The sequence below is a fragment of the Phoca vitulina genome, unplaced genomic scaffold, assembly GCF_004348235.1.
Source record: "Phoca vitulina isolate PV1807 unplaced genomic scaffold, GSC_HSeal_1.0 scaffold10, whole genome shotgun sequence".
Lineage (NCBI taxonomy): Eukaryota > Metazoa > Chordata > Mammalia > Carnivora > Phocidae > Phoca > Phoca vitulina.
This window is the reverse complement of record NW_022589713.1, coordinates 20,489,430-20,502,896: the sequence shown is the minus strand read 5'-3', so window position 1 is coordinate 20,502,896 and position 13,467 is coordinate 20,489,430. Positions and strand designations below refer to the sequence as shown.

The following is a 13,467-nucleotide window of genomic DNA, read 5'->3' as shown; positions in this document are numbered from 1 at the left end:
GGGTGGACCACAGGCCAGCTCCCCAACCTTCCCAGTTTTAGGACAGAATTCTTAGGAATCAGGAATTATGGAACCAGGTCATCATGACAGCGTGTTTGTCTAGGTAAAAAGACCTATAACAAGTTAGTTAACTCGCTTTTTTAAGTTAAATATTCAGACATCCATACTCTTGTCCCAGGTTCCATAAATGTTAGGGATAGATCTGTATGCTAAGAACTGCCATAAAAAATTACCTCTTCTTATTGTTCTTCAGTGTATTTAGTAATTTTTTTACTGAGAGCTCTTAACTGATAATTTCTTACCTGTTCCTTCACTGGAGTATTAACATTAGATAGGCACTGTTGGCAAACAGCCAGAAAGGATTTCACTGTTTTCCTCAATACCAACAAATCCTCCTGTAAGACACATTCAAATTTGTAAACATGAATTACAATATCCTAGAAAACTAATCCAAAAGAAAAAAATAAATGGAAAATAGCCAATTGGTTTATTGTTAAGGAAATTCATAAAACCAAACTTATTTTTAGGAACCAAATTGTATATTTATTTCCTAGTTATCCTAATGGAAAGGGCAGCAAAACTGGTAATCCCAAACACTCAATTCTATTTAGCTATGGAATGCTCAGTATGATTTCCTCCATAAATATGGTTTACTTGGGTTGATATTAAAATTATTAATCTCCCTAAATAAATGCTAGTTGGTAATAAGGTGAGGGAGCACAGCAGCACACTGAAAAAAATCAATTAAGCAACAAGTATGTCCTGAATTTCTCCCATATTCTCAGTACTCTACAAAATGTCAAGGGAAGAAAAATAATTTTAAGACTGTGTCCATGCCCTCAAAGAGTTAACATCCTAGCAGGGAATTAGACCAATCAGAGTAATTAAGTGTTCAAATTTTTTTGTATTAACTCTAACTGTAGCAGAGAAAGCTGAGCTGGAGGGACCTTCATAATAGGATGGTCTTTAATTTAAAATTGAATGAGTGAACAGGATTTAACTTGATGGTCATGTAACATTCAATTTGAAACATTTGAAAAGTATAAAAGAAAATTTAAATTTATCAAGCACCTAAATGTGTCAGACACTGGTTTGAGGGTGTATTGCCACATAATTTAATATTTATATCGATTAGAAGTAGTCATTGTTAGCAGGGGTTTGAAACCAGGACTGTCTGATATCAGATTCTCACTAATGAGACAGACACATGAAGATAATTCAGTATTACATCGATATTTAAAATAGTAAGGAAGAGTTATTAAATTAGCAAAGGCTGATGATGTAGAAATCACTTTTAGAAAGTACTCTATTAAACTAAAGTTCTTGAAGCTACTTTTTTTTGTACAGGTAACAGTACTTATTCCTTTTTGGGATCTTCACATCCCAAATAAAAATAAATTTAAAAAATTATACACATTTCCTTTTGCTAACATGAATGTAGTATTTGGAAGAAAGAATAAGCTCTTTGTACAGAACAGTAAAAAGAACAGTCTCGAAAACTTTTATTGTTCCTGCAGATGAACATCCAATAACCAAAACTCAACGTTCTTTGACCCTCTCTAATTTCAAAGATTCATTATACATTAGGGGAAACAGACACGAGAACAGGCAGCTGCAATAGAATGTAAGGAGCACTATGTTGGAAAGCCTAATCCAGAGTCAAAAGTAGTTACAAAAGGGTTTCCAAAGAAGATAACATATAAGCTGAGTTTTGAACAACAACTAAAAATTATCTAGCTATAGGAAAAGGTATCCCAGAGGGCACAAAATGTTGAAAAGCCTGAACGTGCTTTTGAGAGGCTGTTAATTTATTGTAGCTGGGGCACAAATAGGGAGGAGAGAGCAAGAGAGAAAGCTGAAGAGGAAAACAGGATCCATTTCCATTTAAATGGAAGATCATTTAAAATTCCGTGTTAAATCATCTGGATATTATCCTAATGGAAATAAAGAACTACTGTAGAAGCATATTTATCAGGAGAGTGCTAAAATTTTGTTTTCAAGAATCATATTCTAAGCAGATGGAGAATGATGTGGAATAGGGAGGCTAGTTAATGGTAAATACAATCTTCTGCTGAATGCTTATTATATACCCAGTACTGTGTTCTATGGGCCATAAATTTAAATTTCACAATCACTGTATGAAGTAAGTGTTAATATTCCTTTTCTACAGATGAGGAAACTGAACTTCAGAACACCCATACATTCTGAGTGATAGAGTACGGATCCAAATATGGGGTTATCTGACTCTTCTGACTCTAAAGTCCATGCTCTTACTCATTATTCTGTTTCCTTACAGAAGGAAAACAAAGGCCATGGGAATAATTTAGAATGAGGGCCTGAAAATAAAATGTTGGCAATAAAGATGTGAATAGACTGAAGAGAAATTAAAGCAGCAGCACAGAATTTACGAACTAATCAGAATGGGGGCTGTTGATTAATCCTAAATTTTTAGGTAGTCACCTACTAGGTGCATGACGGTGTAAATCACTGAAATAGTTAACACACAAAAAAATGCTAACATAACAGTTCAATTTTGGAGATGATGATCTGAGATTCCTGAAAAATATCCTACTGGAGATGTTTAGTAGGCAGTTCAATATAGGAGTTCAAAGCCCATGGGAAAGAATTTGAGCAAGAATAAATATCTGGGAGCCCTCGGCATTTAGATGGCAATAGAAGAGATGCAAGTAAATGAGATTACTCAAGGAGGATATGCAGAGAAGGGGGACAAAGTATCTTGGGGAACACCAATATATAACGGATGGCTAAGAAAGAAGAGCATATCAAGAAATCTAAGAAATGGTCTGAGTAGGAAAACCAGAAGAATATGGCATCTTCTGGAAAGAAAACATTAAAAAATGTTGAGGAAAAAAAATTAAAAAATGGTTGTAATAATTTAACAATTGACAAATGCCACAAGAGAAAAGACAAACTAAAAAAAAAAGTAGAAAAAAAAATAGAAAGTATCTCATATGAAGCAATAAGGTTGTGAGTGACCTTGGGAGAACACTTTTAATGGAATAAAAGAGCTGAAGTCAGACTGCAGTCGTTCAAAGGAAGAAAAAGAAGAAGGCAACTCTTTCAAAAAAGTTTGTCAAGAGTCAAAAAAATAAGATGGCTGCTAGAGAGGTCTTGTGGGATTGATGGAGGATTTTTTTGGGGGGGTCTTGTTGATACTTTTTTTTTTTTAAGATTTTATTTATTTATCTGAGATAGAGAGAGAGCAAGAGAGAGAGCAAGAGAGAGTGAACATGAGCTGGGAGGCAGGCAGAGGGAGAAGGAGAAACAGACTCCCCACCGAGCAGAGAGCAAGATGCCACCTGATCACAGGACCCCGGGATCATGACCTGAGTGAAGGCAGACGCTTAACCCACTGAGCCTATCCAGGCGCCCCTGTTGATCTTTTTAATAGAAAAATTTTGAGAATGTTTTCTGAATGAATAACTGAAAGAAAAACAAAAAGCAAGCCAGGCTACTGACTAGCTATGTGACGTTAGAAAACTTATTTTATGTCTCAGGATTACAGAGTTTAAAAATCTGTAACTGAATCTGAACTATGAGGTTCTATGGCATTCTGTGATTCTGTGGAATTAAATCCTAGGCAGTCAGATGAGAACAGATAGGTGCTAACTGGTAAACCTCCTAGTATTCAAAGGATTAATGTTCACTGTTCCCTTGCTAGTACCTAGAATAGTGTTTGGCACATGGCAGGTGTTTAATAAATATTTACCGAATGAAATGCAGGTATAAATAATACAGATGATACTACAATCCTAGGGTCAAATGTGTCATGTGTTCATTTTATCAAACTATGAACAGAGTTTTTAAAAAATGATGCTAGGAGGTATTAATGCTCCTTTATTTCCTTAAATTTCTTGGTTAGTGTGCAAAGAAGCAGTCTAGGGAATCAGCTATCTTTGGAGTTGGAGGCAAAGTATTCCTTTAAAGGTCAATCATAAAGCAGATATGTCTATGTAAAATGACAACTTGTCAATTCATTTGAAGAGTTGTAAATTTAACATCACAACTAAGTAAGCAACCTACCGATGACTAATCAGAACTATTTTAAGAAGAAACTGGAAATGGGAAGCAACCAAGAAAATGGAAGCTAAAGGCCTTTAGCAGTGAAGTTTGGACTAGATTTGGATGCAACTTAAATATTGAGTGCTCAAGAAAGTTAATTTTATTGTAGTCAATTAGATTCCATTAGAAGAAATAAATACCAACAGGTTTAGGTAAAAGTGCAGAGATACTGTATATTTTAACTAATCTTATATGGCAAATCCCTTTAAACAGCTGGGAATAGAATTTAGGTTCTTGTGGATTTCAGAATATAGTACTGTTATTCACTCTACAATTTCCCACTTTATTATGTGGGCATCTTACTATATTTCATTTGATTTAAATAGAATAATTCCCAAGACTGTGATTGTGCTCAAGTTAAGGCAGGCAGCCACTATTGGGATACATGGTAGTAAATATCTTTAGAAATTTTCCGGATGTTAAATCAAAATTTTAAAAGAGGTTCAGGGTTTGCCAGTTTAAAACTCCAGTTAAGGTAAGTTTCATAGAGTGGGCTTTGTTCTTAATGTCCTTTGAAAAACAATAATAGATGATATTCAAAAGGATAAAAAAAAGTAAGAAAAAGAAATATAAAAACATTTTAAATAGGGCCAATAATAAGAACTTAGTTTAAACCACTAAAGTTAGCACATTTACTTGAACTCTTAAAATATAAACCATTGGCTGTTTTAAAATTTGAGGAAAGTTGTTACATTCCATATATTCTGGAATGAAAAACTTTCTTTCCTACTGTAATAGCTGTAGTCATTATGAAAAAAATTAAATATGCTTAACTTACATTGAATAAATAGGAACATTTTTATATGTAGCTTTTTTCTGGGCTAGAATTCAATAATAATAAAGTTAACATTTACTGGCACTTACCGTGTACCAGGCACTACTCTAAGCTTTTCGTGAATTAACTCAACTAATCCTCATAACTGTGATGGGTACTGATATTATTATCACTCCCCCATTTTACATACGAAGAAATAGGCACAGAGATGTTAAATGCAGCTTAACCATTTTGCTATAATGATCTTTTCTCTAAAGTGAGAAAATTAGTATGTTGAGGAAATAGACATTATGGAGATAAGAAATTTGAAACTCAAATTAAATATATATATTATATATTATATATATATATATATATAATATATAATATATATATATGAACAAAAAAGCTAGTGAACCCAATGGACACTGAAACTGAAAAACAAGCCAAGAACAAGATATGCTGATTATCTAGACTGCAATTTTAAGAAACTAGAATGTTTAGGGAGTACCTCTATAGCTCTGGACACTTATTTTACTTATAAATCCCCTTTCTAGCCACAGTACCTGAATTACAGAGGTGAGAACTAAAGACACAGAGCGAAAAGAAGAGTAATCTACTACTCTCTCTTAGGCCAGTATAAGCTATATATGAACTAACTATATGGTACTTCTTTTCAAATGCTTTTTCCTAAATGAAACCAGTGTTTTCTCTTCTTTTCAGAAAGCAGCTTGGCATCATGAACACTTTTCCCAAGTAGCTATGGAAAGGAATTCAAATGGGTCAGGTGATAAGATTTTCCTGAGATTTAAGTTATAATATCTTTGGGTTAGATTCTTTTGTATCCGTTTTGGAAGTGTTTCACTACCCTGGCCAAAGTTTTTTGCTTCTTCTGTTTTTGTTTTTCCTCCTGAAACCAAGAACTTCAAGGAATTAAGATGTTTTACACCTGGTTGGCAAAATCTCAACAATGAAAAACCCTGAATAAGGCTGGCATAATTAAGATGGTGAATTTATCATATAAGCCATATCTGAAAGACGTTTTCTCAAAGGCACAAAGGCTCAAAGCTGACTTACTCTAACCTCTTGAGAAGAAAAACAGATCTTAAATGTAGACTGCCCCTTAAGAACCGCCCCTTAAGAACCAAGTATCTCAATATGACTATAATCAGTGAAGAAAGGTCAGAGTTTAGTTCCTACACACACAAATATAGTAGCTAGTGTAGGTTTGAGATACAGCATGGCAGATTTTGTCCTCCCTCTGTATTTTGGAATAATGAGGGAAGTCAAGTTTCTTACTTTGGTCCTAACAGTCACTATTTCCCCCCTGTACTTCTGACTTCTCCTTTAGCTTCCTTCATCTTTGTACGTTTTTATTATGTACCACAATATTATGTATCTAGAGAAAGACAAAATTTAGCTGTCTTTTTATCTACAGTTATGAAATACCATTAAGATAATCACAGCCAGAGACTGAAGCCATGGGAAAACTAATAGTATATACCTAAAACTAGTTTAACATTATCTGGCAAATATACATTTTAAGAATGGGCAGGAATAGAACAGAAATGTTGTAAAATAAGGACCAAGACCAGGTCAAAGATGTTAGAATATGAAAATAAAGCCTGTGAAGAATTAGTGATCAACTTTCATGATAAAGAAAGGGCACAAAACTAGTTACCCAGAATAGACAATAGGATTATTGACAAAGCCTGGTAAACAAGAGCAAGGGGTTACACCTTGTGAGGCCAGGGACTGGCAAACTTTTTGTGTAAAGAGTCAGACAGTAATATTTTAGGCTTCATGGGTCATAGAGTCTCTGTCCCAACTACTCTGTCACTGTAGTATAAAAGCAGCCCTAGATAGTACATGAATGAATGAGCATGGCTATGTTCCATTAAAACTTTAGTATAAAAACAGGGGTCAGGCCAGATTTGGTCCATAAGCTATAGTGTGCCCAGTCTATACTGGGCTATAAAGCTCTTTGGAGCATAAACTGTGTTATGTTTACCTGTACTTAGCACCGTTACTAACACACAATGAGGCTCATTATATTATTTTTCAGCCCAACTAAGTCATTGTCCACATTAAATATGATAAAAACAAATGGAACTAAATTCATTCACTTGGGACACATCAGTGAGCAAAAGACATAGTAAAAAGCATCACCACTGTGATGGGGTAAACCCTATGTAATACCTTTAAAATTGCTTTCTTGTATGAATCACTGCTACTAGCCTCTCTTTTGGGGGGTGGGGAGAGGGTGTGCCACTTTTGTGAATACACATTAAAATAACTATTGAGGGGCACCTGGGTGGCTCAGTCGTTAAGCATCTGCCTTCAGCTCAGGTCATGATCCCAGGGTCCTGGGATCAAGCCCTGCATTGGTGGGAAGCCTCCTTTTCCCTTTCCCGCTACCCCTGCTTGTGTTCCCTCTCTTGCTGTCTCTTTCTCTGTCAAATAAATAAATAAAATCTTAAAAAAAATAAAATAACTACTGAATATTTAAACCCCAAATGTAATGCCTAGTCTTCAATGTTGTTGCTGTTTTTGGTAATTTGAATCCCCAACTGCTGACTTCTGCCTTTGCCTCAGACTAATCTACTTATGATCCAGGAACCCTTAAGCTGCCTACTATAATTCCAAAGCACCTGCCTTATTTCTTATAGTGTACAAAGATGAAGGAAGCTAAAGGAGAAGTCAGAAGGGTAGGGGAAAAGTAGTGGCTGTTAGGACTAAATTGAGAGGCTTGAATTCTCGAATTATTCCAAGATACAGATGGAGAACAAAAATCTACCATGCTCTTTCTCAAACCTACACTAGCTATTGAGCATGTTTACACACTCCCACAGCCTTAGATAACAGTTCATTTAGTATCAATTCTTCGTTTGGAAAGGGGAGATTAGGAGAGCATAGACTAGGACTTCAATTTAATGCCATCAAAACAACAGTTGTTGCCTGCTAAAACATTTCCTTCAATTCAATCTTCCTCAAAACCCTATCCAACAGTGAATATCACATACACATTAGGAAACTGAAGTTCAAAGATGAAGTAACTTGCTTATCTTTGCCACAGGTGGTCAAAGATGGCACCAAAATTTGAACTTAGATTTAACTTCAAAGATCATGCTCCAACACAAAAAATGCTGGAAATATACCCTATTTATAAACTAGGAGCTTCTTATATATATAAGTTGGGTCTGTAACAAGAAGTCATTTAACAAATACCTAGTAATTTTAGAATGGCTGCTGGAAAAAAAAAAAAAAACATTTTTAAAACAAAAAAACTACTTTAGGAAGGAAAAGGCATTATGGTATCAGAGGATATTAAGTACAATATGAAACACACATTTCCTTTCTATTCAAATAAATGGACAGACAGGAAAGTAAACTTTTATCATTAATTTTGGTCAGGCGTATCTCCAATCTTTGTACTAGAAAGTGGGAAGTGTTATGTTTTGTTTAAATATTCTTACTATTGCTTTAGACTTCTGATAAGCTCAGTTTAAATACACTCTTATATTATAATAATTGTTACTTAGAACAGATCTTCTCAGTCCTGGCTTATTTTTTATATCATAAAGTATTAAATATGTTAAGGAGTTTCAGTATTTATAAAATGGGTCCTTTAAAGACCACTGTCCCTGGGTAAGTAAGTAAAAACAGCATCTGACTGAATAGGCTAGTAAAGCTAAAGAAGCCTTATACTGTCTTTCCCTACCAGACAGCAATTTTTGAAACTGGAATCCCAGGAATAGGGTTGCAAACAACACATAATTCTTAATGGAATGTTAGACTCATGACTTGTAAGTTCTTTTCTAAATTGAACATATTTAACTTTTGGTTTTCAGAGGTTTTTAGAATATTAGAGATAGATAAAATTTTGGAGAAGTTTAGAATTTGGTATAAACAGCCACCTTCTTCAGTATTCCAGATTTTTTTTTTTAAAGAACATTCTGAGGGTTGAACAAGAAATGGATTTAAACAAGACCTGGATCTTTCTCCCCTAACTTTCCTAGACCAGCCAATCAGGCGCTAGAGATAGGACATAATATTAATAGAAACATAACTATCAAAGAATGACTCTGAAGTCATGGAACGATCAAAAGGAAAGGCTTTAAATTAACTACATAGTTACTGAGGATAGAATCCTCATGAAATATAAGGTAGGGGGAAACATTCAAGAAGAAAAGAATGAAGTAAAATGGTTATACACTACTAAAAATTTGTTCCTAGAGGGACAGCTATTATTTCCCACTATTGACCCCATTCCCTTCCCCCCACAAAGCAGTTAATTCTGCAGATGGAGAGGTGCTATCTGTATTTTGTTATTACAGGAATTTGGGGCAAGGTCCCAAGTGAGCTATCTCTCTTATTCATTGTTATTCTAAATGACTGGGAAGGGAAGAGAAAAGAAAGAGGTGTAGAAAGCAGCCTGTAGATTTTTACACATTTGAGCCTATTTCTAGTACACTTCTAAAAATGTACATTTTTATGAAGAATAGCAAGGTTATACATGTCTCTTCACTGGGCTTGGCCATCATCAGTCCCATCTTCATCCTAACTGTTCCGTTCCTCAGTCTTTTTGTAGGTAAACAAGCTGGAATTTTCAGAGGAGACACTTCAGTCTAGAGGGTAATGGAGGAATAAGTTTTGCAGCTAAATACCTCAATAACTTACAGCTACCCAAGGGATGTTGATTTTCTTTAACTTAGAAGACTAGGAATAGGGCCAGGGTCCAGAAGGCAGGGATGTTTGCCCCAGGCCCTCCCTACTGCTGTCTATAATAGGAACATGCAGGGTAAGGCCGAGAGCTACAAATTTAAGATTACAGAGAGTAGGACAGCTCCTCCCAGGAGGAAAACAAATATTGAGGATAAATTCTAGATCCCCAGGCCAAAAACGGCAATAGGGGCATTATATTAGCCCTAACTCTTATTTACCTGGCTCTTTAAATGTCTTTGTATCTGTCCAGAAGGAGCTGAAGGAAGAAGGATGTTTTCTGTTAGAGAAGAGAAACTGAAGGCTGCTTCTACAGGACCAGCACTAGGGGGCACCGGAGCAAAGTATACTGAGCATGACCTGTGTGACTGCCAAAGAGCTTCAACTCTGGAAATTAGGGGAACAGAGGAAATACCCATTGGTAAAACCCAATGCACTTCTAATTCAAATAAAGATCTAATCCTGTTCTTGATATAGTCTTTTCATATACTTTATCTTATGAAAGTGTTCACTGTTGTGTTAAATTATAACTTGAATTTAAACCAAATATAACTACCATTCATAATTTTCTGAATGACAGTGTTCATGACAATAGAGAAGAAAAATAAATTTTAGAAAGTACTCTCTAAAAGCAATTTGGCAATATATACCAAGGCTTAAAAGTATGTACCATCTTTGACCCAGCAGTTCCATTTCTAAGAATATAACACAAGATGAAACAATGTAACACAGAACAAGCTTTTGTACCAGAATGCCATCATGGCATTAATTTTATTCATTAACATGCTTAAACAACCTAAATATCCAAGAGACAAGAGTTGTAAAATAAATTATGGTATAGCTACACAATGGACTATCATGCATACATTAAAAATACTATCTACAAACACGTCTTAGAAACTGAAGGAAATGTTGATTGAAGAGACACAAAATTTTGTAAACTGTAAATACATTATGGTAAGACTGAAATAAGTTAGAAAAAGTACTGCAAGAAAACACACCAAAATATTAACAGTGATAGTTATCCACAGGTGGTAAGATTCAGAAATTTTATTTATATATTTTTTACAATGAACAAGTACTCAAGTAAGAGAGCCCAAATTTATGAAAACCAATCTATTTTATACCCAAAACTAGTAAGTATAATTAATTAAAAACATAAGTGACCTCCTCAGAGATTTAAATGAATTTCTATAAATGTAATAGTGAGTAGAGAAAAACCGTAGTTAGCTGTCTAATTCCTCACTAGCAAAATGGTTCATTTCACATTAACATAGTAATTGCTCAACAACAAAAACCAAAAACAATTCATGTAAGAACACTTTCAAGCTGTCTCTAAATGACCAACATTATACATGTTAAATATATAGACCCCAGGAGGCTAGTGTATTAAATTTAATTTTCAGTAAACAAATTAAAAGGAAAAAAAGGATAGAAGGCATTACCAAAGTCTTCTGTATACTTTAACTGTAACTCACTGGCATTAGAAACAGGTATTTAAAATCACAGTAACTTCTCATTAAACGTATTCCATTGGGGATACCAAATGATGAAAAAAAACCTGGCTATGTGACATAATTTACCTAACTTTTCAGTACCCAACTGATTAACAGACATTGTCAGTTTGTGTTCAGCAAGGAGTCAACCAATGTGCCCTTAGAAAATTTGTTTAAAAACAATGAAACTCTAGAATTAGTTGTATTAAAAGCTTAATAATGGAAGAATTTAAAAAGTGCTAACAGAAAAACTACTAGACTGAGATTCAAAAGACTTGTGCTCTAAGTTTCAGATCTTAATCACGTTCCAATGTTTCTAAGTATCAGGTTCCTCATCTGTACAATGGGATTATCATAACATCCACTTTATAGAATTATTAGGAAGACTTAATGAAGTTAAGGCATTTAATTCAAGTGATAAAATACCAACAAGGTAATAATAACAACAGTGTCCCCTTCTAGGCCTTATCTAAAACAAACAGGTCTCATCAAATCACTTTCAAATTTCCTTATAGCTCACATTTATAAACAACAGAATAATATTGCTACAGCAAATAAGATATGGGACACACTACGCATTTTTCCAGTTTTCATCCAAGCTCAACAACTCTGAGTTATATGTGATAAATCAAAACCTAAGATTAGGATGGGAGAATCAGGATATTTTTGAAATTTTTGTGATAAAATTATCACTGTTAGATACAGTCTTCAACAAAAACAACCCCTCAGACAGTATCAAAAGGTATAAAGCAAAAATGAATTTCTCTCCTTCTTATGCTTGCCCCCAAAGAATTTCTCTTTCCCAGAGTTAACCACTGTTAAGATTCTCATATATCTATCCAGACATCTGCAATTATAGCAGTTATTAACCTTAGCAGATTGAAGAATTTTATTTTATTTATTTATTTATTAAAGATTTTATTTATTTATTTGACAGAGAGAGACACAGTGAGAGAGGGAACACAAGCAGCGGGAGTGGGAGAGGGAGAAGCAGGCTTCCCCCCGAGCAGGAAGCCCGATGCAGGGCTCGATCCCAGGACCCTAGGATCATGACCTGAGCCGAAGGCAAGTGCTTAACGACTGAGCCACCCAGGCGCCTCAGATTGAAGAATTTTAGAGCTAGAAATGATTGGCCCGATACAACTTTCAATTTTATAAATAAGTAACCTGACACAGATAAGTGGTTATTTTAGTTGTTATTAATATCTGGAAAGCATTTCACAATAGATAAAATGCTTTGACATACCTTATCTGTTTTAAAATTATTCAAGTGACTTGCCTTAAGGTTATTTATACAACAAACTAATGATGTGGCTGGAACTATAGTTAGGAAGTCGGTATCTTATCGGGGGAATATTAATAATATAGATTAAATTCACACAAAGCTTATGTATATGGATCTTAAATTTTCAAAGATATCCTACATCACAAAAGGGATTAGAAAGTTCGGCAATTACTGATCTAGTAATTATTATATAAAAGAGTCATTACAATAATTGTTTTAAAAGGAGAAATCTTAGCAATGAGAGATTAATTTTTAAAGTTTGCTTGTGTCTTGCAAATTCATGCTTTTCAAGATTATCACTTAGAGAACCACTTTTAAATGACAGCTATAAATGACACCCAATGATTATTGAATATACTTTGGTTAAAAAAAATTACCAACAACTTCAAAATGAGAAGAAATAATTTGAGAGACACTTTAGTAAGGAGAATTTCACGTATGATATAAATGCACACAAAGCTTTATACAGAAATCAACTGAATAATAAAGCACTTAAAAGATGCTGCAGCATTTTCTGACATAAAGAAAATCAGTGTTGACCACAAGAGCTGCATTGCCACTTGGCAAGGACAACTACGAAATCTGCATTATGAGAAATGATAAAAAATGAAGGTATCTTTTATTAGAAGAATGAGTCAGACCAAAATTAAACAGAAAGCTAAGGAATTTCAAAATAATTCTACTGTAAGAGGGCTAAAAAAAATAGAAAATATTCAAAGAAGTGGGGTCAAGAACAGAGATTCTCACTCCAATTATGGAATATAGTTGCAAAAGAACAAAATTGAAATTAAATTTAATAGAGGAATTAACCATTTAATTATGCTAATTTTTTGGGCACATACATAGTCCAAATTTAATAAATGCAGAGAATCAATATTCAGCCAAATAACAAACAGCTCAGACAACCTAAATGATCTCAGAAAAAAATGGAATACCAAAAGCAACCAGATGAAAAAATCAAAATAAAAGTAAATTATGTGTAATATATAAACTATCAAATTTTAACATATATATTCAATCTCCTTTAATTTTACCATATTAAGGAACATTTCAAAAACACGAAACCATAATACACTTTAAAGTGACTTTAGTTACTAATAAAAGGTTAACTTTGATTTTTGCTTTTC

General features: G+C 34.2%; 1 protein-coding gene across 1 annotated transcript in view; it reads right to left on the bottom strand.

The window, feature by feature from the left end:
• Positions 1-13,467, bottom strand: part of STAG1 (stromal antigen 1) — a 423,306-nt gene that overhangs the window by 48,969 nt on the left and 360,870 nt on the right. The window contains exon 23 of the mRNA XM_032408640.1: positions 303-395. Coding sequence (XP_032264531.1) covers positions 303-395 — 93 coding nt within the window. The remainder of the gene's footprint in view (positions 1-302; positions 396-13,467) is intronic.